The sequence below is a fragment of the Lepus europaeus genome, chromosome 5 (genome assembly GCF_033115175.1).
Source record: "Lepus europaeus isolate LE1 chromosome 5, mLepTim1.pri, whole genome shotgun sequence".
NCBI classification, from domain to species: Eukaryota; Metazoa; Chordata; class Mammalia; order Lagomorpha; family Leporidae; genus Lepus; species Lepus europaeus.
Genome location: NC_084831.1, coordinates 23,870,225 through 23,895,686, shown reverse-complemented (window position 1 = coordinate 23,895,686; position 25,462 = coordinate 23,870,225). Strand labels below are relative to the sequence as shown.

The 25,462-nt window shown below is 61.7% G+C and overlaps 1 protein-coding gene across 6 annotated transcripts in view; it reads left to right on the top strand.

Annotated features, from left to right (window-relative positions):
• Nucleotides 1–25,204, top strand: part of COL16A1 (collagen type XVI alpha 1 chain) — a 56,633-nt gene extending 31,429 nt beyond the window's left edge. For 3 of the 6 annotated variants that reach the window (XM_062190840.1, XM_062190841.1, XM_062190839.1), the window contains exons 39-71: nucleotides 69–95; nucleotides 847–906; nucleotides 1,096–1,143; nucleotides 1,275–1,328; nucleotides 4,448–4,501; nucleotides 4,703–4,735; nucleotides 6,752–6,868; nucleotides 6,957–6,998; nucleotides 7,097–7,183; nucleotides 7,803–7,847; nucleotides 8,658–8,702; nucleotides 10,289–10,342; nucleotides 10,847–10,900; nucleotides 11,350–11,403; nucleotides 12,777–12,821; nucleotides 12,931–12,984; nucleotides 13,238–13,273; nucleotides 13,586–13,648; nucleotides 16,039–16,110; nucleotides 16,270–16,323; nucleotides 16,884–16,928; nucleotides 17,094–17,138; nucleotides 17,405–17,458; nucleotides 17,823–17,876; nucleotides 18,910–18,960; nucleotides 19,241–19,330; nucleotides 20,700–20,735; nucleotides 21,264–21,308; nucleotides 22,446–22,634; nucleotides 23,015–23,081; nucleotides 23,764–23,940; nucleotides 24,126–24,203; nucleotides 24,801–25,204. In XM_062190840.1, coding sequence (XP_062046824.1) covers nucleotides 69–95; nucleotides 847–906; nucleotides 1,096–1,143; nucleotides 1,275–1,328; nucleotides 4,448–4,501; nucleotides 4,703–4,735; nucleotides 6,752–6,868; nucleotides 6,957–6,998; nucleotides 7,097–7,183; nucleotides 7,803–7,847; nucleotides 8,658–8,702; nucleotides 10,289–10,342; nucleotides 10,847–10,900; nucleotides 11,350–11,403; nucleotides 12,777–12,821; nucleotides 12,931–12,984; nucleotides 13,238–13,273; nucleotides 13,586–13,648; nucleotides 16,039–16,110; nucleotides 16,270–16,323; nucleotides 16,884–16,928; nucleotides 17,094–17,138; nucleotides 17,405–17,458; nucleotides 17,823–17,876; nucleotides 18,910–18,960; nucleotides 19,241–19,330; nucleotides 20,700–20,735; nucleotides 21,264–21,308; nucleotides 22,446–22,634; nucleotides 23,015–23,081; nucleotides 23,764–23,940; nucleotides 24,126–24,203; nucleotides 24,801–25,003 — 2,232 coding nt within the window. In that variant the 3' untranslated portion in view covers nucleotides 25,004–25,204. The remainder of the gene's footprint in view (nucleotides 1–68; nucleotides 96–846; nucleotides 907–1,095; nucleotides 1,144–1,274; nucleotides 1,329–4,447; nucleotides 4,502–4,702; nucleotides 4,736–6,751; nucleotides 6,869–6,956; nucleotides 6,999–7,096; nucleotides 7,184–7,802; nucleotides 7,848–8,657; nucleotides 8,703–10,288; nucleotides 10,343–10,846; nucleotides 10,901–11,349; nucleotides 11,404–12,776; nucleotides 12,822–12,930; nucleotides 12,985–13,237; nucleotides 13,274–13,585; nucleotides 13,649–16,038; nucleotides 16,111–16,269; nucleotides 16,324–16,883; nucleotides 16,929–17,093; nucleotides 17,139–17,404; nucleotides 17,459–17,822; nucleotides 17,877–18,909; nucleotides 18,961–19,240; nucleotides 19,331–20,699; nucleotides 20,736–21,263; nucleotides 21,309–22,445; nucleotides 22,635–23,014; nucleotides 23,082–23,763; nucleotides 23,941–24,125; nucleotides 24,204–24,800) is intronic. The other 3 variants (XM_062190844.1, XM_062190842.1, XM_062190845.1) reach the window with 3 other exon arrangements.
• Nucleotides 25,205–25,462: the final 258 nt, after the last annotated feature.

Sequence of the window (25,462 nt, the reverse complement as noted above, 5' to 3'; positions counted from 1 at the left end):
GCAGGAAGCTGTGGCTGGCCCTGCTCCGCACCTCTCTCTACTCACCTCCTTATGTTTCTTCCCTGCAGGGCGAGAAGGGATCTCGAGGAGAGAAGGTACGACCCAGGCCCAGGGACCTGAGACCCATCCCCAGGGGGCATTAGCAGTGCCTGCAGCCCACAGGGAAACCTCTGTGCACAGAGATGCCCTGGCTTACAGGGTGGGAGCCGGAGATGCATCCTGATCTCCGTGCCATCCACCTGCTCCCTGATTCCAGGGGCCCCCAGCACCCCTTACCCCTCTAGTTGCTGGCCCAAGACTAAACTAGGACAGCAGGAGGCCAGAGAACAAGGTCCCGCTCCCAGTGGCAGCTGCAATTTCAAAGCGGGCGAGGTGAAGTCAGAGGATGAAGCAGGAAGTGAGTTAGGAAGGACTGACAGGGAGAGGACAGACAGGAGAGCCTGGGAGAGAAGGGCTTGGCAGCCCCGCTGGACCAGAGGTGCGAGCCTGCAGCAGGGTGGAGCCGCGGCTATGAGGTGAGAACACCTGGGCCGCCACACGAGGCCATAACTTAACAGCCATAGTGACAGCAGCAGCCGGGCTCTGCCGAGTCCTTGCCGGGTGGCGGGACCTCGTGTGCAGGCATCCAGTCTGGAATCATGATTTCAGTGTTACCCACAAGGAGGCTGAGGGTCAGAGAGGTTGAACAGGTTGCCTGGGGCGCCATCAGAAGCGGCAGATGCTGCACGTAAGCCCTGGCCCCCCTCTCTGGAGAGCACACTTGGCCTCCCGATATTGGTTTCCAGAGGCCTCCCCCCGACCCAGCCCACTCCTGCCCTCCCCTCACAGAGGCTCTTGTCTCTTCAGGGTGAGCCAGGGGAGTGTGCCTGCCCCCACCGAGGCGACCCCGTCTTCTCTGGCATGCCGGTGAGTGGCGCTCAGAGTCTGTGCCCCAGCCAGGGGAAGCGGCCTGGCTTCGGCCTCGCCTGCTGTTCTCCAGCAAGGGCCTCGCAGGGCTCTGCGCCCCAGCCAGCCGCCTCCCCACGCAGCCCCGCGCTTGGTGTGGACGTTGCCTATAACCTCTCCCCTTCTTTTGCGACCCCCACTCCCACCCAGGGTGCTCCGGGACTTTGGATGGGCAGCTCCTGGCAGCCGGGCCCGCAGGTGTGTCGCTTGTCTCCCTGCCTCTCCTCTTGTTTGCCGGCGCCCTGTGGCTTGCCCGCCCTGCCAGTGCTGCCCCCAGCGATGGGGCACAGCTCTCCTCTGGCCCTGATTCTTTCTTTGCTCTCTCTCAGGGTCCTCCGGGTGTTCCCGGACCGCCAGGGCCTCCCGGAATGCCTGGGCTGCAGGTAAGGGGGGAGGAGAGAGGGAAGGGTTCGGGCAGCAGGGTCGTGTGGTCACGGTGTCTGCTCTGTGCTCTGTGTCTGCTCTGAGCAGGTGCTCCTCAGACTGGTCCCAGCCGTGCTCCCACATGCTCTTGTCTCCAGGGCGGTGAGGAGGGGGCCCGCTGACCCCAGCCCTTTATTAATTTATTTATTTTTGAGGAATGCCCTCTTGTGTATCAGCATCCGGTGGACACCAAGCTCAGGCTTTGTTCAAATGTCAGGAAGGCAGGATCCGGGTCAGATCAAATCCCTCACACGCTCCAGAGCTCTGCCATTTGATGTTCGTTCACACAACACAGGTTTTTGTACACATGCTGACTTCTGAGCACTGGTTTAGGTGCAGGGGACACAGCATTGGACAAAAATAAGGACCCCTGCCCTCCTGGAGTCTGCAGTCTAGTAGGAGAGACAGACAATAAGCAAGATGAATCAACAGAACGTAGTGTATTAGACATACTCGCTGTGGAGAGAGACGGAGTGGGAGTCGGGGTGGGGATAGTCGGTGCAGGGAGGGCAGGAAAGATGTTTGCAAAAAGTGCTGAAAAGGAGGTGACATTGGAATCAAAACTTAAAGGAAATGGGGGACAAGCCGGTGATGGAGAGCAGCCTGGTCAGGGAAAGCAGCAGGTGCAAAGGCCCGGAGGTGGGAAATAGCAAGGAGAGGAGGGACTTCGAGCTGAGGTGGGTGTGGCATTGTCACCGGAGCATGCATTCCAGACTCAGGCAGCCCGATTTTGAATCCCAGCTCTGCCATGTGCTGCCTGTGTGCTGCTGGGCGAGTTAGTTAACCTCCCTGTGTCTCAGTTCCTTCATCTGTTAAGTAGGGATAATCACAGCGCCTCCACCATAGGGCAGAAACCAGTGCATGGAAGGAGTCAGTGTGTGCAAGGGGTCTAAGCCGAGCCTGGCGCGTGCTAAATGCTGGGGAGGCACTGACCATTGTTACTGTGATGATGGGGGGAAGTGCTGTGTGGCCTCCATTCTCTCACCCATCTGAGCCTTGCATCATGTTCCTCCCTTACAAAAGGAAGGGGGTGCTACCCCCTAAGTCACAGCGGAGCCATGATTATGGGGCTGGGACTTGGCCACGCTGGACTGTGCCTCCCCCACGCAGAGCACTCTCTGCTGCCTTCCGCTGGCAGTCAGCACAGCTCCCCAGTGGCTTGCACAGCAGGCCACCTTTTCCAGAGGGCCCAGGAGGTCCAGCAGGAACTGCTGCCTGTGACTCTCAGCCCCTGCAGAGTGACTCCCACCTGGAGAAGCAGAGTCACGTGGTAGCGCCTCCCCACCCCAGCACACCGCCCCTTTCTGGGCTGGGAACCTGCCACAGCGAGGAGGCCACCGTTACTGATGGGAAGCTCCACCAGGATCCCAATTCCGTGTGTGTGTGTGTCGGGGGGGGGGGGGAGGGGGGTTCTTCCAGTCTGCTTAGGGGAAGCCAAGAGTCCTTTCAAAGCGCCCCATTCACAGGGAGTGCTGATGGGCTGTGAACCCTGCCAAGACATGCTGGGGAATGAGGCAGAAAAGAGTGACCGCTGAGTCTGGTCCCGGGCACCAGAGTCCTCTTCTGGTGCCAGTTCCTGAGCCCAAACCCAGGCTGCCACCAGCAGGCCCCTGCCCTGTGCCGAACAAGGTGCCGGAGGGCTCAGCCACTCCTGTCTTGGGATGCAGACGCAGGCTCAGCGACGCGTGGCCCTCGCTCACCCAGTGCCTGGTGATCTCGTTTCATCCCAAACCATTTCAGATGTGGAAACTGAGGCACAGGGGTTAAGAAATCTGCCTGAGACCCCATAACTAGCAGGCAGTTGAGCCTAATGTTAACTCAGGCTGCACTCCTTAGTTCTATGGTAGAGCAGGTGGAACGCCCACTTAGTTCTGGGGGGGTCAGGAAGGGAATCACCAAGTATCAGGCTTGAACTCGCACATCTACGTTGAAGAGAGGAGCAGGGGTTGAGTCATGATCGAGTGGCCTGATCATAATTAGCACGCAGGCATTGTCCCTGTGCCAGGCACTGTCCTCAGCCCTGCTGGTGCAGAGGAGGTGGCCGCCTGGGTGGGAAGGGACGCTGTTGGGCTGGGTGAGGGCTGCCTCCCAGCATGACCCAAGTCTGGAGGAGCCTCCCAGCAGCGATGTGTTCCGGTGCCTGGAGCTGGGATTTGAAGGGAGGCCAGGTCTCAGCGCAGGCCAAGGAGATCCCGTGCAGGGAGGAGCAGGCCAAGCAACAGTGCCTTCACTCTGCACGTGTTTAATGCACACTCCCTCCTGGGAGTTCAAGTGGGGACACCCCCTCCCTGCCTTCCCTGGAGAGTTTAATACCCAGTTGCACACTGTGAGCTGGCCAGGGGTCCTGGGAGGCGCCCAGGTGTGGGGGACTAAGCTCCCTATAGTCGCAGTCTCCTTGAAGCCTCACCATAAACTCTCCCTGTTTGACAGATAAGGAAACTGAGGCATGTAGTTTTTTCCCCACCCCTCTCCAAGTAATCTGCCAAACATAGCTCGACATGCAGCTAGATGGGTCTGAGCCGCAGGCACATGCCTTGCTGTGCACACAAACGTTCTGGGGACGTCTTTGGAGGAACAAGGCTAAAATCGTCGTTATGAGAGGGATCAGAAGCCGGTGGTCCCCACTGAGTCCCAGCCCTGTGACTTTTTTCGTTGGTGGCCTTCGGCAGTTTGCATATTCTCTCTGAGCTTTTTGCTCTGTTTTTAACATGGCGATAACACCACCAAGGTAACCATGATGATTATAGGAGAAAATGCCAGAAACTGCTTAGGCCAGAAAGAAATAAGTTAGCCACATGGAAGTGCCTTTGCCTGATTTCAGTTGCACCTCGGCCTGTAGGGAAAGCACTCTCTATTGGGCTGGTTTGGCGGGGGTGGGGGGGTGGGGTGGAGGGTGGGGGTGGGGTGGTGTCACTCCTTTGGGCCTTCTTGGCTGCACCTGCAAAGGATCTGGAGACTCCCAAGCTCAGAAGAGATGTGAAGCTTGTGCCCATCAGGGCTTGGCTGGGCAGGACAAGGGAGCAGGGTGACCAGCAGGCTGGAGAGAGGGGGCCACTCATTCTTGTCTTCCTGGCTGCAGGGAGTGCCTGGGAACAACGGTCTGCCAGGACAGCCTGGACTCACCGCGGAACTGGTAGGTACCTGCCAGAACTCACTGGCCATCCCCCTCCCTGCCCAGGGCTGAACTGCCCATGGCAGCCCCTGTGGCTGCCATGGGTGGGGGGAGTCCCTGTCCTCTCCCTTTCAAAGCTGGGAGAAGCCGAGGTGATGCTTCCCCAGGCTGCCCCAATTCCCCATCCCTCACCTGCTGTCCCCCACACTCTGTCTCTTGCAGGGGTCACTCCCCATCGAGCAGCACCTCCTCAAGGTAAGCGGGTATGAGGTGGGCTGGGAGTGCCAGGGTTGTCCTCAGGGGACTCTCCTTGTAAGTGCTCAGTTGCACAGATCTTGCAGAGGAGGGTGGGAGGGAGCAGAGTGCTGAGCGACTGGCTGGCTGTTTGTAGGGAATGTGCGATCCATGCAGCTGCCTTGCAGGGCCTAGCTGGTGCCTGGTTCCTAACAGACCCCCAGGCACCATTTGCTTAAAGGAGTCCTGCGAAGGGACCCATATGGCAGCTGCTGTCAGCAGAACCCAACCTTGAGCGGGCCTGCGGCAGCTGGCAGTGAGGCCTTGGAGCTCCAGGGTCACATCAGGGCGTGACCTGCAGCAGAGCGGAAACAGGTGGTGGAGGGCCACAAGGAGACTGGTGGGGCCAGGTGAAAAGCTACAGCCTCTCTCTGGTCAGTGCAGAAAGAATCCAAGAAGGGAATGAGAAGCCGTGCCAGTGGTGCAAGACAGGGCCCGGGTCTGGTATGCACCTGCAAACAGCCATAAGACCCCACCCCGGGGCAGTGGCCCGGTCAGGTTTCGTCACCACAGGAGATGAGGGTGCACTCATTCCTCCTGCTGCATTCAGGGCTTTGCACTTAGCATCCCCTGGGGGCCTTCCCAGCCCTGGCCCCCAGAGCGTGCCCGCTTCTCCTGGCACTGCCACCGGCCAGGATGTCCCTCTGCCCTGCCGAGACCCAGTCAAGCAGAGTTTGAGACTGCCTGCCCCACCCCCCATGACACAGCTAGAGCAGGAGGTGGGGCCGACCGACCCTCTGGCCCAGCGACACTCGAGATAACTGTGGGCTTGTGACAAGCAAACCCCGGCATCCTCATCGCAGCTTCTATCAGCCTGGGTCTCCCCAAGTCTTGCCCCTGGGCGGTGACTGTGTGGCTCCAAATCCAGAATTTGGCATTTCTTCTCGTGACCATTCGTTTGTTGGTTTCATAGCCATGTGCTCCACCGTCATCCCCAAACGCGCCCACAGAGTGAGTGGGGTCTGGAGAAGGGGCTGGGTGGCAGCCCAGGGAGTGCTGCATCCACAGCTCAGAGGAGGCCTGGGCCTGGGGAGAGAGCGCTGGCTCAGGCCGCACACTGACAGGGCCGCTCTGGGCTCCTGCCTACCCAGAGCAGTCCCGCCCGCTTCTTGTGGGCATCAACTTGCTCTTCTGCACAACGCTCGTAAGATCCCCACCCCCTGAGCCCTGAGCACCAGGTGTGAAAATGTGCAAAGGTCCATTGCCACTCCTGGCCTCCCAGGCGCGGAGTAAATGGTGACCAGTGATTGCTCTCATTGGGCGAACAGTGAAGGGGAGAGCAGGGGCTACTGCCTGGGAGGCCATGGCCACCACACCAGCCCACAGAGAGACTGCAGGCCCCCCAGGCCCCTGCAATCAGAGACTGGCTTTTTCTAGTGGGTCTGATCCTTCTGTGGAGGACACCTGTAGCTTTTATCAAAATTTCAGAGAGATAATATGACCCGAAGAAGCTGAAAATCCCGGGATAGCTACAGGCCCTTCTGATCCCGTCCCAGCCTCCTGGGGAGCCCGGGAGCAATGGGGTCTGCTCAGGGCCACCCGGTCCCAGAGGGCGTCTGGCACGGGCCTGGCTTCCCCCACAGCTGTTTCCTCCGCTCCCTTGGGCCGTGAAGCCGCGTTTGGAGCCAGCGTTTTCAGCCGCAACCCTCATGCCTTGTCCTCACAGTGGCTGCAGGCTGCGGGGACAGCCGGGACAGATGGTCCCTCTGCGGGCCCCTCCGCCTCCTCCCACACGCCTGTCTGGAAAGTGGCTCTGGCTTGGTCCTGCCAGAGCTCCTTCCTGGAGGAAACTCAAAGCTGGGATTGGGTCCCCTGGGGGCGGAGCAAAGCTGCCGTGGACGTGGGGCTGGGGCAGGAGAGTGTGGGCTGAGGACAAGGACGGCTGCTGGTCAGGGTGCCCCCGTGTGGCCCAACCTGGCCTTCTCCCCGCCCTGCCGCGCCACCCCAGGCCCCACTGCCCTCCCCTTCCCTCCGCAGAGCATCTGTGGGGACTGCGTCCAGGGCCAGACGGCCCGCTCTGTGTCCCTGCTGGAGAAGGGAGAGAAGGGAGACCAGGGCGTCCCCGGCGTGCCAGGACTGGACAACTGCGCCCGGGTAGGCGCTGGGCTTGGGGCAGGCCCAGTGGGGGAGGGCTCCCTGCTTGCCTCACCTAACAGAGCCCCACCTTGTCCCCCACCCTCAGTGCTTCTTGGAGCGGGAGCGGCCCCGAGCTGAGGAGGCCAGGGTGAGTGGACCCCACCTGGTCTTGCCCCAGTCTGGGCTGCACAAGGGGATGGGGGGAGGCGCTGACTGCCCACTCTCACCACCCCATCCCCCCTCCAGGGAGACAACAGCGAGGGAGAGCCCGGTTGTGCTGGGAGCCCTGGCCTGCCTGGGCCTCCGGGACTGCCAGGCCAGAGAGGAGAAGAGGTAGGACCAGGGGCCGGGCCTCAAGGGGGCTGGGGTTCCCCATCTGCCTCGGAGGCCAGCCAGAGCCTCCTCTGTCCCCGAGGTGTGCTGGTTCCTCCCCATGCTGGTATCTGGTTGGCTTTTCCTCCCTGGGCCCCTCTTCTAGGCCCATGCCTGCCCTCCAGCTCATAGCTTAAACGCCACCTTCTCCGGGAGGCTTTCTTGGACCATCTTCTTAAAAGTGGAGCCCCCAGGCCCCCTCCCTGCACTGTACTTGTCCCCATCCCACATCCTGCGCGTTGGCTTGCTTCAGGAGCGTCCCACAGGCACCCACTCCGTACCTGTGTCCGCCTTGTTCCAGAATGTAAATGCCTCAAGGCAGGCGACCACGTCCTGACTTGTGGGCGGCAGTGTGCCCCGGGCACCTGCACCAGTGCTTGTAGTGTCCTAACAGCTGTTCGGTTAAGCGTTCACTGGGTGACCCAGGGGACAGAAGGCAGTTTTAACATCCACTAAATGGGCCTCTTTTGGTAACAGCCGCCCCCCCCCCCCCCCCCCCCGCTGCCTCTAGCTGGAGCAACTGAGTTGGGGGTTGGGAGGCCCCAGCCTCTTCATGCATTTCCCTTGGTTTCCTTTGCAGGGTCCACCCGGCATGAGAGGCTCGCCAGGTCCTCCAGGCCCTATTGTAAGTGTCTGCGGTGCCCTGGGCTGTTGGAGCCGCTCTCAGAGGGGTCCTAGGGCTTACACATCCTCTGCTGTCTTATCCCCCAGCTGCCAGGCAGGGCAAGAGGGAGGCGACACCCACTGTCCTCCTCTTTCCCGCCTCAGTACCAGACCACAGAATGCCCTGGAGCTGCCTGCCCGGGGAGGCCCACAGGGGCGCGTGGGTGCTTCCCCTCCCCCGCCACTATGGTCAACACTGGACCCAGGAGCCCTGGGCAGCGGGGGGCGGGGAGGGTGTGTGTGTGTGGCATTCTGGCCAGACCTTTCGCTAGCCCTGTGGCTCCAGGTGCCACGAAGTTTGGGGGCTGAGCTGGAGCTGCCGCCCGTTGCTCTTGGGGCCAAATCTCGAGCAAGTCTCCAAAGCCCAGGCCAGGAGCATCTACTCCAGAGTTCCCTGCGGTGTTGGTGTGGCAGGAAACTGGAAGCGACCGGCAAAGACGGGAAGAACTGAAAATGTGTGGCTGGTGGGAGCCACCTACTAGGGGTTGCGGGGCAGGCAGGATGGGCCAGGCAAAAAGACAGGAGCTTCCACTCTTACAAAGGTGCCAGGTGGATTCCGGAAGACTTGGGAAGCACTGTCTGACTTGGGGGCGGATTCGCGTCTCTGCCCCTGGACAGAGGAGCCAAGGGTGGGAGCAGCTGCCTCTGTGGGCCGAGAGCACCCACGAGTCTCTTCTCCAGTGGCCTGGACAGTACCGCCCTGGCCCCCAGCCCCAGGCCGCCCCGGCGTGACTGTGCTTGTGAGATGTGACCTGCCTGTTTCTCCCACCAGGGCCCCCCAGGTTTTCCTGGTGCTGTTGGCTCCCCCGGATTGCCCGTAAGAACCTAGCACTGCACCCCACCCCCACCCGCCAGCCAGGTCTCTGTGCCTCGTGCTTGTCTCCCTGTCGTGGTGTTTGTTGTCGCCCTTCAGGCACGGTAGCTAACGACACAGCTTCCCACAGCTTCCCCAGGGGCCAGCGGCTTGGACGTCCTCCCGTGTTCTGCCTCTTTTCAGTTCTCCCTCTCATCTTCCTGCTGCCACCCCCTCTTGTTTCCTCTCTCCTTCCCTGCTCACAATCCCGGATCACTCTGCGCCCTCCCCCCCCCCCCCCCGGCCCCCTGAGCTCTCTTACCTTCTTGCTTTAAGCCGGCGCCCCCCTAGAGCCCCTTTTCTTCCTCTCTTCTCCCTTCTGCCTCCTGCTCCCACCACCTGCCGTGTGGACGGAAGATTTGCTGAAAGTCGTTCTTGGGGCCCTGCCAGGCCCTGGCTCGGAGCCCGGTGGAGACGCCAAGGCTTCACATTGCAGGCTGGCACAGGTTGGCTGCCCTGCTGCTTGGCAGGGCTGTCCAGAGGCACCCCAGGGATTTAAAGGCAGCAGTGCCTACACTTTTCCCACCGTTCTAGAGGAACCCTCAGCTTCCTCCCCTGCCGCTCCTCTTCCTTGGCGCCGGTCCCAGGCTGCTCCGAGGTTGGGCACGTGGTGCCCGCCGGTTGGGTTTCTGGGTGTCGCGGGGCCCCAGTGTCTTGGCCCGCTCCCTCTGCCAGGTGTCGTTAATTGCTCTGCCGTCGTCATTGTCACAGGTGTGTTTAAGTCACCTCCATCCTCACCGCTGCTCCCTCCTGGGTCACGGAAACTAACCTCCTGTTTGTCAGATTTTGTGTTCCCGGGGCCTGGCTCCTCTCCTCCTAAGCCTGGTGACAGAGGCTCAGGGAGTAGGGCCCCTCCTTGTCACAGCCCCATCTGTCCCCACGTCCTCATCTCTGGCCGGGCCTTGTGTGTTTCTGCTTGCTTGGGTGAAGGGGCCATCTGTCCGTCTAGCCATCTGTCTTGTGTGGTGGAAAGGTCTGGGCGTCGTCTCCGGAGGGGCCGAGGGAGAAGGGGGCAGAGAAAGTGCTCGTGGTGGCGTGGTGACCCCACGCAGGCCAGGAGTGAGGGCTGGTGGGTGGGTCTCCAGCGCTGAGTGGCAGGAACATCACTTCCATGCTACAAAGTGGCAGGGGCCGCGCTGGAGGGCGCTGTCTCTCTCTGCGGTCCTAATTCGGGGCTGGGTGGGAGGGGTGGACAGGTAAGTGCTGGGCACCTGGTGCCGTCCTGTGCTAGGGAGTGTCACTTCCAGCAGCTCTCGTTTGCTGTGTGGGGCACACTGGTGACAGTCACCTGAGGGTCCCCCTGAGAGTCACCCCCCTGGGGGCATATCTCTGTAGCTGTCTGGGGGGGGGGGGTAATGTGCCCAAAAGGCACCACTTGCTAGGGGTTTCCTCCTCCCACAGTCACCCTCTGCAGCACAGCTCCTGGGTCACCTCGCCTGGGACGTGGGGGCCGGGCCACTAGCGCCTCCCTTTGCTTAGGATGGGAGCAGAGGCCGTGGGCAGGTGGGAAGTGCGCTCCTGGGTGGTTTCTCATGATTCTTCTCCCCAAGGGCCTTCAAGGAGAGCGAGGCCTCAGGGGCCTGACAGGAGACAAGGGGGAACCGGTAAGAAGAGGCCCACAGGGCGGGGAGGGGGCCCTGGGCTGGAGGCGGGGTGGCTGCCCGATGGCAGGGGGAGGTGGACTCTTCCTTCTAAGACTCTCTGCCCCTCCACCCAGATCCCTCAGTGTAGGGGTCTTCGCAGCCCCTCAGGACCAAAGATCTCCATGTGCCCTGACTCCCTGGAAGGAGCACAGGCCCTGTTCCCTGACACCTGCTGCCCGAGTCCCTGGGGCCTGTGTCCTCCCACGGCGTTAGCCCTCAGTGTGCCCTCCCTTCCACTGGGTCCTCATCACCCCCCTGCTGGCCCTCTCCTCTGGCTCAGCCTGGGGCTTGTCAGCAAGTCCTAGGTCTTGGTTACCACCAGGGGACCTGTGGCTTAGGGCAAGGTGGGCCCAAGGTGGTAGCAGTCCTGGTGGAGGGGGATGGGCCTCCACCATCCCCTACTCCCAAGGGGTGGAGAGCAGAAGCGGTGAGGGGCTGGCCCATCACATCTGTCTTTATTTGCAGGGTCCTCCAGGGCAACCTGGTTACCCAGGCGCCATGGGCCCCCCGGGACTGCCTGTGAGTAAGGGGAACCTGGATGTGGGGGTACTGGTGGTGTGGGCAGTGGTCAGGGCAGGACCAGGCTGGGTGTTCCTCCGCAGGCTCCCCACTGCCGGCATTTCAGCCCCTGCCTCTGCTTGCCGTCCGTGCAGCCTCCACTTAGAGCTGCTTTGGCGGTGTGGCTCCCCCACCCCCATTCTGCCTCAGCTGGGCAGATCCACAGAGCATCCTGCAAGTCCCGGACCTGGCTGTCCCGGGGTGCGGGGAGAGCAGGGCAGACGGCGGGGAGGCGTCCCTCTGCATGTCCCGCTTCCCACTGAGGGTCGCAGCCGCCCAGCCCCACCTCCCCCAGCCGTGCCATCTGCCTCTGAGTGCCAGCCTGGGTGCCAGCTGCAGGATCCACCCCTCACATTAGCACCGCGACGGGCGGGCCACGGGCTAATTCCACTCTCTCTGCCGCTTGTCAGGGCATCAAGGGAGAGCGCGGTTACAGCGGGCCTGCAGGAGAGAAGGGGGAGTCGGTGAGTCGCCCGCAGCCCGGGGATGGACGGGACCTGTGGAGGAAGGGCTTCAAAGGGAGCTGCCCCCCCCCCCCCCCGCCCGCTGCTGCACCCACGCAGGCGGCTGGGGAGAATGTTCTAGCAGCCTGTGAAGGAGCAGACCGTGACCCCTGCTGCTGCTGCCCCGAGCCAGTCCAGCTGAATCCCAGCAGGCTTCTGGGGACTGGCGGTGGGGGCTGCCCCGGGAAGGGGGCAGAGGAACTCCTCTTCCTCCTCCCCCCCCCTTCCCCTTCCTCTTCCTCCTCCCCTGCCTCTTCCCCTTCCTCTTCTTCCCCCTCCTCCTCTTCCTCTCCCTCCTCCCTCCCCTCCTCCTCTTCCTCTCCCTCCTCCATCCCCTCCCCCTGCCAAGACAAAGGCAGGTGGGCCTGAAACTCTAGCCCCAGCCCCAGCTCTGGGCGGCAGGGGGCTGTGATTAGAGGAGGAGGACACCAAGACCCCCATGGCGGGGCTCCCCCGAGGGAGGAAGTGCTGGGGCCTGGACTCCTGGTGACAAACCTCCCAGGCCTCAGCTAAGGAGCCCAGCTCCGACTCCCTGCTCACAAACTTCAGCCAGGCCTCAGTGGGATTCCAGAGACCTCGTCACACATATTCAGTGACAGACATTTCTGGCGAGCCCGCTGGGCTCCGGGCTCCCTTCTGAGGACACTGAGGGACAAAGCAAGCTCTGCCCCGAGATGAATGAACAAAGACCGGTGAATGATGAGAGCTGAGACCTACACAGGAAACCGCAGGCTAAGGGGCTGGAGCCGGTGCAGGCTGCTTTTTAGAGCGAGGTCCCCGAAGGCCTCTCTGAGGAGGTGTTTGGGCCCAGATCTGGATGCAGGGTGGGAGGGAGCCCAGAGGGAGCGGCTGTGTGTGTGTGTGTGTGGGGGGCACTGCAGGAATAGCCATCTGCTGATGTGCTCTGCTGAGGCAGGTGGGGATTCCAGGTGGAGGGGAGAGCCGTGCAAAGGCCCAGCGGTGAGAGCACAGGGAACAGCGCTCTGACTGAGCAAGGCAGGAGAGAAGGGAGGCAGGAAAGGGTGGTTGGCACCGGACCATAGGACACCTGCAAGACCGGCGTCGGTGGAGGGTGTGCCCCGCTCCATGGGCAGAGGGGAGCAAGAGAGTGACATGCTCAGAGCTGTGCTTGGGGGAGAGGAGGTGGTGGCCATCGGCGGGCCAGGCTGAAGTGAGCCCCGTGGTAGCAGGACCAGTTAGGGGGCTGGCGTTAGGTAGCTCAGAAGAGAGAGGGAGGGCTGCCAGCTGGGGGGGCTCCCGCTGCACCTGCCTCTGCTCTGTGCCCTGCCCCCCCACCCCCGTCAGAGTGACTGAGTGCTCCCTTGTGTTCCCAGGGCCCACCAGGATCGGAAGGCCTCCCAGGTCCCCCAGGCCCAGCGGTGAGTGCGGGAGGGGGCGGGAGATGTGGATGTGGGACCCGGTGGTCCTGCCGTGGGTCAGAGGGTGGGAGGACTGGGTTCCAGCAGTGTTCTTCTCTGTGGGCGACAGGGGCCCCGAGGAGAGCGAGGACCCCAAGGGAACTCGGGTGAGAAGGGCGACCCGGTGAGTAACGGCTGAGACCTGGCTGCGGGAGGTACAAAGGGGTGGGGTCTCCCTGCCTGGTGGTCCCCAGCTCTCTCTGGCACCTTGGGCATCACCTGCCAGCCATGATGAGCAGAGGGGAGAGCGAGCCCTGCGGCTTGGGGCTGCCTCATTCTGTCATTCCCGCCCCTCCCTCCCCCCCCATCCCACCCCCCGCCCTCCAGTGGCCAGGCAGGGCGGGGCGACACAGCACTGTCCCTTGCTTCTCCCCTAGGGATTCCAAGGTCAGCCAGGCTTTCCAGGCCCACCGGTGAGTACAGCCCCAGAGCCGCTCCGTCTGATGTGGTCTCCTCGGGAGGGGCAGGCTGGACCAGGCCAGGCTGGGCGAGGATGGGCCCAGGAGAGGAGGAACGGCCTGGGTGGCCAGGCCGGAGTCCAGGAACCAGGACCTGGAGAGCAAGGCCTCCTGGGTGGGCCCAGCAGCCAGGCAGACACCATGCCCCTGCGTGGTGTTCTAGGAAGTCCAAATGCATTGCGTTAACAACAGAGAAACATGCACAGGAGGAGGGAAGAAGGCCCCCTCCTGCCCTACTTTGATTCCGTGGCTGCTTTGTTGACACAGGGTCCCCCAGGATTCCCTGGCAAAGTTGGAGCCCCTGGACCACCCGGCCCCCAAGCAGAGAAGGTGAGCAGGACCCCGGGCTGGCCAAAGCCAGGAATCAGCCCCACATCCCCCACACCCACCCCATCCCACCGCCAGCACCAGGCCTCGGGGGAAGTCCAAAACTGGCTCTGTGACATCAAGGCTGGGAGCAGAAGCCTCTGGGCTGGGCCCATGGAACTTGGTGTGGGGTGGGGGTGGGGAGTGAGGGCCTGGTGGGTAGGGGGGAATCCCCCCAAAGAAGGCACCAACCTGGCACAGGAATGGGTCTGGGTCAGGGCAGCCATGCTCAGGTTGTCCCCAAGGTCCCTTAGGAGGCAGCTGGGGGCCTGTGCCCCAGTGACGAGTACCGGCAGGAAGAGCAGTCCGGGGAGACTCATCCATGCTGGCTGCCATTGAGCTTGGCTAGACAGAGATGCGACACCACCTGGTAGCTCAGCCTGAGCTTGGGCTCCCCAGATGTGCTGGGTGGGTGGTGGATGAGGCCCCAGGACTGACTTCCAAGCTTGTCCTAGGGGCCAGGGGGCAGGGCAGGAGTCCTGCAGCCTCTCGGGAATTTCTTCTGAAAGCACTCAATTAACTTCAGGTGAGGGAACACCCATAGGGGGCCCGAAAGGCCAGGGACGGGGGTGCAGTGCAACAATAGGTCAGTAGCAGTGCCAAGACTGCCAGCTCTGGGAGAGCGCTGTGCCCCTCACCGCCTCCCTGAGCCAGTGCCCATCAGCCACGAGTGGCTGTGGCGGCTGCCAGCTTCCTTCCGTCCCCTTCCAGTGGAGAGCCCAAGTGGCTGCCCCTGAGCTCCTCAGGCCGGTCACTGCAGAGGTTCCTAGAAGCCTAGCCAGTGTGGTTCTCCTCCGGACTCCTGCTGGGGGCTGCCCTTGGCTGGGGCTGTGCTGACCCCTCCTGGTGCCTGGTGGCATTGCACTGCCCCAGAGCTTTCCCTTATTGCTGGGTCTGGAGGTGGATCGCTTCCCCTCTGCTGCCCACACAGCCACTGGTCCAGAACAGCTGCCCTGTCCCCAGGGGAGTGCAGCGCCCACCCTGCCTCCCGCCCTGCCTCTCTTCCTGCTCCATATCCAGTACCCAGTCCAAGTCACCCACCTGTTCTCACTCCCCTGCCTGGAAATTTCCACGGCTCTCCAGTGCCAGTAGCAGGGGTTTTCGGACTTTGCTTTGTAGTCCCTGAACCTTTTCTTTTTTAAGATTTATTTGAAATTCAGAGTTAGAGAGAGAGAGAGAGAGAGAGAGAGAGAGAGAGATCGTCCATCCACTGCCATGCTCCCCAGATGGCCACAATGGCTGGGCTGGGCCAAGCTGAAGTCAGGAGCCAGGAGCTTCATCCAGGTCTCCCATGTGGGTGTCAGAGGCCTATAAACACTTGGGTCATTCTCCACTGGTCTTCCCAGGCCATTAGCAGGGAGCTGGATCGGAAGTGGAGCAGCCGGGACACAAACCAGCACCCATATGGGATGCTGGCGTCTCGGGGGTGGCTTTATCCTCTACCCCACAACGCCAGCGCCTCCCTGAGCCTAGTGATCACAAAAAAAGCTCATGTGACATCTCAGCCCATCAGACAGATGCAAGTGGGGCTGCTTTGGTTAAGACAGGGTAGGAGGCCTTGGAGTCCCGCCCTCTGGTCCCCACTTCCTGTGCCCAGCTCCAGGAAGCCCTAGGGTGCTGTGAAGTGCAGTTGGGAGAACACCTCGCTGGTCTGTTCGATCAAGTTCAGCACAGTGTTCCGGGCCCTTTCCGGTCAGGCTGTGACTCCAGCCTCCTGGCCCGCCCCACCCATCGCATGGTCCCAGCCACCCAGGCCAAACCTTTGCCTTTCTTGTGGGTTGCTCCTGGCTGCCCTTTTCTCTTGGGCCTGTTCCATCCCCTGAGTCCAGTGTCTGGTGACTCCTCTTTATGATGCTTCCCCGGGCCCCAGCCAGAGTGACAGCTCCCTCTGCTGAGCTCCCATTGCCCCCTGTTCACAAAGAGTGCGTGGACTGTGGCGTTGTCCTGGGTCAGGGTGGGTCTGGACCCCTTGCTGGACCGCGAGCCCCCTGAGGACAGGGGCTGCCCTACCTTTCTTGTCGTGGGAGATCAATGACCACATCCAGTGGCGTGCTGTGGAGACCCCAGGGAACTGGACATGTGCTTCCAGTTTAGCACATGCCTGCTGAGCCCTGCTGTGCCAATCCCTGCTCGCTGCTGATGAGGACGCTGGCTAGGACGGGCTCTGTCCCTTCTCACAGAGCGGGGAGAAGGGGAGGGGTGCCTTGCAGGTGACATCCAGGTAGGCCTGGACAGCACTGGAGTTAGAAGCCAGCTGTCCTAGCTTCCACGGGTCACCAGAATGCCTGGGTCAGGGCTTGGTCTCCAGGGAAGGGGCCAGGCCCTGCTGACTTTGGGGGTGGGCTGGTTTCCAGGGCAACGAAGGGATGCGAGGCCCATCAGGCATGCCTGGTCCCCCTGGGCCACCAGGACCTCCCGGGATCCAGGTGAGTGTGTGCCCTTTCAGCCCAGTGGGCATGTGGGGTGTATGTGTGTGTGTGCATATGCGTGCATGTGTCTGTGTGGTAGGGGTGGGAGCTGGGTGAGGGGCAGGGTCAGGGGCAGCCCCGCCCAGCCTTGTGGGATTGCCTCTTTCCTGTCCCCAGGGCCCCGCTGGCCTGGACGGTCTGGATGGAAAGGACGGCAAGCCTGGCCTGAGGGTGAGACGGTGGGCTCAGGAGGGCCAATAGCACCTCTGCTCCTTCTCTTCCCAAGAGCTGCTGTCAAAGGAACCCCAACAAAGGGAGCTAAAGTGTCCCATGGCCCCATCAGCGAGCACCCTTGCCTTCCCTGGGTCTCCTCCCCACCTTTCCAGGGGCTCCAGAGCCCTTGGCCTCCAGTTCTCCTAGTGGCCTTGACCGGGCTGGATGAGCCAGTGACAGGAGTGAGTTTCCATCCAGAACCTCGGCCGGTGAAAGAAACCAGGCTGGGTTTCTGAAAGAATCCAGCTGCAGACACGCAGGGCTTTAAGCCATCCCGGCTCGTCGGGTCTCATCTTGCCAGGGAAGCTGAAGAGAGTGGGGTTGTGGCAAGGACAGACACCGAGGTCACTCCCTTCTGCACCCAGAGGAGGAAAACAGAGGCCAGAGATGGGCCAGGGTCCTTAGGGCCCGAAGCAGTCAGGGAACGGTCCCGCCCCCTGGGCTAGCTGGGAGGAGCTGGAGAAAGGGGCGGGCCATGGCCACAACCCCTGTCTCAGTGCCATTGCTCTCTTTCCCAGGGGGACCCTGGCCCTGCTGGCCCCCCCGGACTCATGGGACCCCCGGTAAGTTGAGCTGAGGAAAGGACGGGAATCTGGGAGGCTCCAAGCTGAGCAGCCACTGCTGGGGTTGGAGGGTGGGGGGTGTGGCCTAGTCAGGACTGGGCTGATTTTCTTTGTGTCATCTGGGTGAGGTGAGGGCCTTGACAACTCCCTGCTTTCCCCCTCCAGGGCTTCAAGGGGAAGACGGGACATCCTGGCCTTCCCGGACCCAAGGTAAGGCCTGGTGACTTGGGCCAAGCAGTTTTTATCTGCTCCGCTTAAGACCTGAGCCCAGGCACACGCGGCGACCTGGCCCAGCCTGGCCTGGGTGGAGCCACCTGACGCTGGGCTGCCGTCCCCACGGCTGGGCCTCCTGAGGCCAGCAGCTCAGGGCAGATTGGGTGGTGGGTGGTGGTGGGGGTTGTGTGACGTGGGGCCGACTTGCAATGGGAGAGCCACATGGATGTGTAGTGAGCCCCAGCTGCCTCTCTCTCTTCTAGGGTGACTGCGGCAATCCAGGTCCCCCTGGCAGCAGCGGCCGGCCCGGCGCGGAGGTGAGGGCTGGGGTCTGCACACGCTGGCTTTAGATGGCCCCTGGCCCTGCTGAGTCTCCTTCCGGCCAAGCAGCTGCCTTCTCTCCTGGGCCTTCCGGGGGGAGCTTACACCAACACTGTGCAACTTGAACTTTCTCCCTGCCCTTAATGGTTGTAACTGGTTCCCCTCCCTAGAGGCTGCTAGGCACTCACCTTAACTGGCAGGACCTGGCCTGTCGTGGGCCCTGGATGGCCCCAGCCTGGCTCCTCTGGCCATTGGCGTTTGTTCTCACCTGCCCTGCTCTGTTCTGTTCCATGTAGCAGCCACATGCAGGCAAGTCGATCCATTTCTGTATCATTTCTTCTTTTTGTCTGGCTCCTGCAGGGTGAGCCTGGTGCCATGGGACCCCAAGGAAGACCAGGACCCCCTGGCCATGTTGTGAGTTAAACGGTTTCCACGGCTGTCGCAGTTGGGGCAGGGCGGTGGTGGCCTTCAAGAACGGCTCATAGGAGCTGCCCCAACCACCCAGAGCTAGAAGAGAGCTCAGGTTCAGTAGCCCCCAAGCTTCTCACCACTCCCCTGCTTCCTGGGCACGTTCACGTTCGCTTAGCAGATGAAGGTCATGCAGTCAGTCAACAAATAACCACTGAGCACCTGCTCCACGCCAGGCACTGTTCCAAGCCTTGGGTCAACCGTGGGGCGCAAGATACACAAGGGCTCCCATGCAGGTCCGGCAAACACATCCACGTGAAAGCATCAGGCGGTGGTGAGGCGTCACAGAGAGGGGCTGGGAGGTGACTTTAGAGGAACCCTTGCTGGAGAAGTGGCGTGGGAGCTGAGGACAGCATGGAAGAAGGAGCCCGCGACTGAGCAGTGCTGGGGAGGAGAGTCCCGGGCAGAGGGGCCAGCACACACACAGAGCCTAAGGCAGCGGGGAACTTGGGGTGCTGGAGGAAGCCCACGAGGCTCAGAAGGGCTGGGGTGTAGTCTGAGAAGGCAGGGGTTGGGGGTGGGGGGAAGCTGGGCTTAGAGAAGGACACGGTGCAGCCGTGGAGGCTGCGTGGTCAGGAGTCGGGGGAGGGCACCCACAGGGCACGGAAGCCATGGATGGTGGCTGTTGCTGGGTTGGGGGGAAAGGCTGGGACAGATCTGGGATGTGTCAGGAGGTGGAGGACTTGCTAAGGACCTGGACTGGGGTGTGGGGGGTGGCAGAGTAGTAGCACAGCTCCAGATGCCCTGTTCACAGACAGAAGGTGGGAGGATCCTGTGGACCCCGAGCCCAGGTCTCAGCCCCATCAGCTCTGTGCCCAGGTCTGGCAGCAGCTCAAGTGTACCTGAGGGGAGGGAGGCTTTCAGGAGGAGAATGGAGGCATGGGGGAAGCTTGGAGTCCCGTCCTGCTGCTGGGCCCTTGCCTCCCGGGGGGCTTACGCTCAGGAGCTGTTTCCATCCCACTGACTCCTCTCTCTTTAGGGGCCGCCGGGGCCTCCAGGCCAGCCAGGGCCAGCTGGGATCTCAGCCATGGTGAGTGACGAGCTCCCTGCCCTACTCTGGCCAGAGCGGCACAGCAGTGGATCTCTGCTGCCTCCTCCCTGGCAGAGGCCCCCGTGCTCCAAAGAGCTCCCCGTCCAGGACATAGCTTTGGAGAGGGCTGGAGGCCACTCCGGGGGCCTGCTGGGAGTCCAGGCAGTGCTACCTCCTCTTGTGGGACCTGGAGGAGGGTGGGGGTCATGGGTCCTTGCGCACAATGGGGCGTCCACTCTACACCTTCCTTTCCCTCTCACCACCCCCTCCTATTCTCTAGGGCCTGAAAGGAGACCGGGGAGCCACTGGAGAAAGGGGCCTTGTGGGCCTCCCGGGCCAGCCCGGCCCACCTGGACACCCTGGGCCCCCGGTAAGACCCTACGTGTATGGCGCAGCCTTGGCAGAGTGAATCTGGCAAAGCCCGGTGGCTTTGTCAGTTAAACCCAGCACGACCCACCTGGGGTCTCCAGGGAGGGTCGTATCACATTTGGAAAGTCAGGCCCTGCAAGCAGGTGCACACACGGTCCTGCCTCTGCCCACGCACTGACGTCCACCCTCTGCAGACCCCTGCCCTGCCCCCCAGGAGCTTTTCAGCAGCCACAGGGAAGCTCTGTAAATGTCAGGAACCAGAACCGCTGGGCCCTTCCTGTAAGTTTCTGAGCCTAGAAGCCCCCGCCGCCTGTCGGCTCAGGGTTAAGGCTCACAGCGATGCTGACTGTCACTGAGCCGGTGCTGAGCGGATGGTGAGCTCAGAGCTTGAGGGGCTTCCTGCACGGATCTGTGCCACAAGCCCGTTTAACAGCTCGGATTGTCCCCGTTTTAGATGAGGAATCAGCAAGGTTACTAGGCTGCCCAGTCACGTGGCTGTGGGCGGGAGAGCTGTGGCTCCATCCGCAGCCGCTCTGATTCCGCAACTTGGGTCCTTAGCCTCTCTTTCAGAAGTCTCAGGCAGGGGAACCCCATCAGCTGGAACTGACTGCCTGTCTCGGGGACGACAAGTCTCCGGGGAGAGCTGAGTTAGGGAGCAGGTCTCTCAGCACCCACAATGGTGTGCTTTCCACCAACGCAGACTCCTGGGGAGCAGTAGCAATGCCCTTGGCTGGTGGCCTGGGATGGGGTGGGTGACTCCAGCTGGTGCACTGGGGGCCCATGGGTCCCTATGCTGGGAAGACCTGGTCTCACCTCCCCTACCCACTGATTCCATGGGGAGGCCCCTCCATCCCTGCCTCTCTCCCCTCCCCACCTGCAGGCCCAGGACGCCTCTACCCCTTGCTCCACAATCATGGATTTCACCTCCCTGGCATCCCGCAGAAGGGGCCCCGGCGAGGGAGGCAGCCTCTGTGTCCTGCATGGGGAGGGGGCTGGCTCTGGCTCACCCTAGCTGCTCTCTGGGACCTCACCCCCAGGCAGAGGCCTGTGGTACCTGTGTTCATTCAGCAAACGTTTAACCCATTCCCAGAGCCAGGGGGTGTGCAAGGTGCAAACAGCAAGTCACGCACCGTCTGTTTTTCCCTTCTAGAGCTCAGGGGAGCGGGGCTGGGACATCTGGGAGCCGGCAGTGTGGGCTCTAGGCCAGGCTGGAGTATAGGGTTGGGGGAGGAGGTGTCACACAGCATCACAGGGCCAGGGCTGGAGGGTCGTGGCTTTGTGTTGGAGCCAGGGCTGGGTACGTCCAGCGGGCTAAGTGATTCCAGGTGGGGTTGGAGCTCATGATGTCTCCATTGCTTTCTCCTCCCCAGGGCGAGCCCGGGATGGATGGTGCGGCCGGCAAAGAGGTACCACTGTGCTGAACTTCTCCTTCCCCTGGGGCTACTTCCGGACCCCTTGCATTCACAGGACACGTTCCCCATGTGTGCAGACTCTCTGGGCAAATACATAGGACACGGTAGCCCTTGCTGCTCTGGGAGAGGGGCGGGGACCAGGGGGTGCAGGCAGGAGTTAGACCTGTTTCACGCCAGTCACATTCGTTACCCTGTACATGGCCAACAGGACCGGCAGTGACAATGAACTGCAAACAAACAGCTGGTGGTGCCAGCTCTGGCTAGGCCATGCACAGTGCCCTAGATTGGCTGTCTCCTCCAACCCCAGGAGGAACACGGCCAACACAAACGACTGTGCAAGGCTGGGACAGGGGACAGCGTGCCCTCTGCCGGCTGTCAGCCCCTCCATGGGCAAGGGAGGCTGCCGGCCACTCTCACACAGAGCCCTACTGGGCCTGTGCTGGCCAATTCACTGCACCGACTTCCCCAAGAAGCTTGGGAGATCCTCTCCGCATTTGACCTCTGACCTTTGCTTTCCTCTAGGGACCCCCTGGAAAGCAGGGACTCTATGGACCCCCTGGTCCCAAGGTGAGTAGGCAATGGCCGGGGCTGAGAGGAGAAGCTCATGAGTTGGTGAAGCCCAGTGGCGAGTTGTGACTTTAGCCAGGGAGAGGACACACAGAGGACAGAAGAGCTGGCGAACTTCTCACAGGGGGCCCACCCGGGCTTCTTAGCTGGGGTTAGGAGCCTGGACCTCGCCAGTTCACTCATTCATTGTTTGATTAATGCATTCATTCCTTTAAAAAAAAAAAAGATTTAGTTACTGATTTGAAAGGCAGAGTCACAGAGGAGGAGGGATGGAGAGAGAGATATTTTCCATCCACTGGTTCACTCCCCAAATGGCTGCAATGGCTGGGGTTGGTCCATGCCAAAGCCAGGAGCCCAGAGCTCCATCTGGGTCTCCCACATGGTTGGCAGGTGCTCAAGCACTTGGGCCATCTTCTGCTGCTTTCCCAGGTGCATAGCAGGGAGCTGGATCAGAAGTGGAGCAGTCCAAACTCAAATTAGTGCTCACATGGGATGCTGGCATTGTTAGTGGCTTACCCCTCTGTACCACAAGGCCGCCCCCACTCGCCTTTTTCATTCTGCAATGTCTGCTTGCTCCTGCTCACGCTGCAGGCCCTCTCTCCCAGCCTTGGGTAAAGCGCTCCCTGCACTTTCACTAGAGGATGGCAAAGTTTCATGAGCGCAGGGGCCATGCGGTGCTGGGGGGTAGGGGCAAGGGAGCAGCAAGCGAGCCTGGGCACTCAGGGCTGTGTGGGGATCAGGACGCTCGCAGAGGAGGAGGAGTGCACTGGGCACAAGCAAGGGGCAGGGCCTTGCAGGCAGGCAGGTGCAGCTGCAGGAGGGCAGGGAAGCGAGGCTGAGGAAGGCGTGATCAGGGCCGTGTCTCGAATGGTCTAGAACAGGCCAGGGAACCAGGCCTTTAGGCGGAGGGCACACGGGAGACGGGAGAATCTCCAAGTGGGGGTAACCCCGTGAATGACAGAGGACCGCTCTGGGAGTAGTGGGGCAGAGTGACGGGGAGGACGCTGGGGCTGCAGCTCAGGGGGCCACGCTGGGGGCCTGCAGGGAGCGTTGGCAGAAAGGGGCAGCTTGCTGAGGGACGCGGACGTGGCCTTGACTGCGCCTGGTAATGCCAGACTGTGATTTCTGTCCCTGTAGGGCGATCCGGGACCTGCGGGGCAGAAAGGCCAAGCAGGAGAGAAGGGGAGAGCCGGCATGCCAGGGGGGCCTGGCAAGAGCGGCTCCATGGGGCCTGTCGGGCCCCCAGGTCCTGCGGGGGAGAGAGGCCACCCTGGGTCTCCGGGGCCGGCCGGGAGCCCTGGATTGCCCGGGATGCCCGGCTCCATGGTAAGGGGTGCGGCTGGCAGCCACAGGCTCTCTACCAAAGAGCAGCATGTGGCGTGAAGCGTGGGGCATTTTAGAAGCTGCCGCTGGCATTCTGTGGGCAAGAACGCAGCTCCGAGGTGCGGGGTAGAGTTCTGTGCGGGGCAGGGGTGGGGTGGGGGTGGAGATGGGGGCTGCAGGGCACTCCCCCCAGGAAGACACACTTCGGAGCAAAACGTTTGGGACCACTTCCGGGAGGTTGGGGCTTCGGACGAATACTCCGTGGTGGGGCTCCTGGAGCCTTGGCCTTCTCCTCCCTCCTTTCCGTTCATGAAGTCTGTCCCCAGGAGGAAGGTGCCAGGCTTGGGAGGGTACTTGAGGCAGGTTTTCCTCTTTTCCCTCAGGGAGACATGGTGAATTACGATGAAATCAAGAGGTTCATCAGACAAGAGATCGTTAAAATGCTTGATGGTAATTGGCAGCCGGCTGCGTGGCTGTGGCTGCTGCTCGCCTGTCCCAGCCTCGTCCCACCCAGCCCTGGCCTCCTTTTCTTAAAGTTCCGTGTCCCTTACCTCCATCCTCTCCCACTCCCAGGCATGGGAGTTGACGGGCGCGTGTTCAATTATCCATCACACCTTCCCTGCCACCTGTGCCATTCAGAGATGATGAAACGGCTCCCTCCTCTCCTCCCCCAGCCCCCACTTGAGCAAAGCAGGCAGACAAGAAAATTGGTCTCAAATGATTCGGCATGGAGCAAGCGCCACAGAGAGAGGGGCGAGCAGCAGCTGTGCGCTGCCTGTGGTGGTTTGAGCTTTTCCCCCGCTCATTTGTTCATCCAGTGTTGATGGCGCTAGGGACTGGGGACAATGTGGATGCCGACCCAAAGGGGCTGGGCACCTTGCCTGGGAGGCAGACCCTGAGTGTCAAGCCAGGAGTCTGGAGCTTATCCTGAAGCCAGCGGTGAGCCAGGGGAGGCTGTGGCAAAAGGCCATGGTTAGGCCTGCGCACCTGCAAGAGCTCTGTGGAAAGCCAAGTGGAGGCCAGGGCAGGGACCCACCCCCACACTCCCGGCCTCCACACCCTCTGAGGAAAGGCTGCTGGTGCAGGCTGAACCGTGGGGCCGCCCGTGACCTGTCCTTGTCCTCTCTTGCAGAGAGGATGGCCTACTACACCTCCAGGATACAGTTCCCCATGGAGATGGCGGCGGCTCCAGGCCGGCCCGGGCCCCCCGGGAAGGATGGCGCCCCAGGCCGGCCAGGCGCTCCCGGGTCACCGGGGCTCCCCGGTCAGATTGGCAGAGAAGGACGGCAGGGCTTGCCAGGAATGAGAGGTAGCTCATCCCGCCGCTTCCCTAGGGGCGGGTGCAGCTCTGAGAGGCAGGCCTGAGCATGACAAAAACTCACGAGGGCTGCCATGAACACGGGGCCCAAGTGTATGTGTATCTCCCAAGCTACCCGACGGGCTGTGCCATTCTTCTGCTCAAAGATAAGACGCCTTTTCTTTCTTTTGTCCCAGGGTTACCTGGCACCAAAGGTGAAAAGGGGGACACTGGTGTTGGCATTGCGGGAGAAAATGGCCTGCCTGGCCCCCCAGGTATGAGAAAGCAGAATTGAATTGAGAGCAGCAGGGAGCCCCCCCATGTGGTAGTTATGTAGAGGTTCGAACAGCTACCAGCCCATCAACTCCCCGTTAGGGTGATGCCACTGTGTGGAAGACCCCTGCTGGGGTCCGCGGTGGCCGAAGGCCCAGTTCTGGCCTCAAGTGCTAAGTGGGGCTAATGGCTACACGTGCAGACTCGGCGTATCTTGCTGGCCGTGTGACCTTGAAGAGGTCATTTAGATTCTCAGGGTGGCTCTCTCAAATGCACACTTCTCCGTGTAGCCTGAAAGGAAGGGCTGGAGCCTGACCCTGTAGCCCCGAGACCCAGCTCCACCACCCGCCAGATGTGTGCCCTCTCTGAGCCTGTGCCCTCTCTCAGGGAATTGTTGTGCAGAGGCAACGGATAAGGAAGCGAAAGCATTCGGCCTCATGCCTGGCACGTGGAAGCTCTTAGTAGCGTTGTTAATTCCACGGGAGGCTCGGGTGTCCACAGAAGGTAGTCACCAAGTATAAGCTTCCTTCTCCACGGCCATGCTGTCTTCTTAGGATCGGGGTCTCCTGATTTTCCTTCTGTGACTCTTTCCTCCCTAGGTCCCCAAGGGCCTCCAGGGTATGGCAAGATGGGTGCCACAGGACCCATGGGCCAGCAGGGCATCCCTGGCATCCCTGGTCCCCCAGGGCCCATGGGCCAGCCAGGCAAGGCGGGTCACTGCAACCCCTCGGACTGCTTTGGAGCCATGCCAATGGAGCAGCAGTACCCACCCATGAAAACCATGAAGGGGCCTTTCGGCTGAAGTCGCCGCCACCCAGTGGGAGATGAAGGAATCCATTGGGGATAAGTGGCCAAAGCTCCAGGACTCTGTGATGGGTTGTGAATGTTTCGTTGTCGTTGTTTTTAATTGCTGTTAATATTTTTTTAAACAATAAAGAAACAAAAGGATCTGCAACCCCACGTCCAGTGGGGTGCCTCCGGTGCTGCAGCCTCGTCTCCCTGTCCTCCTCCTCCTCTTCTCCGACCCCAGGCCCCTCGTTGTCCGCGGTCAGCCCGTGGAGTTGCGGCTGCTGCTGCACGGGGCTCGGCTCCCCTCTCCAGCGGCTTCCGATGCGTCCTTTGGCCCTGGGGACCTCGTGTCCTGTCCTCCAGGGCACACTTCTATCCAGTCCAGAAGGGGCAGCACTCAGCCTCTCCTCCTGAGTGGACCAGAAGCAGGTCTGAGCGGCTGGTGTGGTGACACAGCAGGCTAAGCCACAAC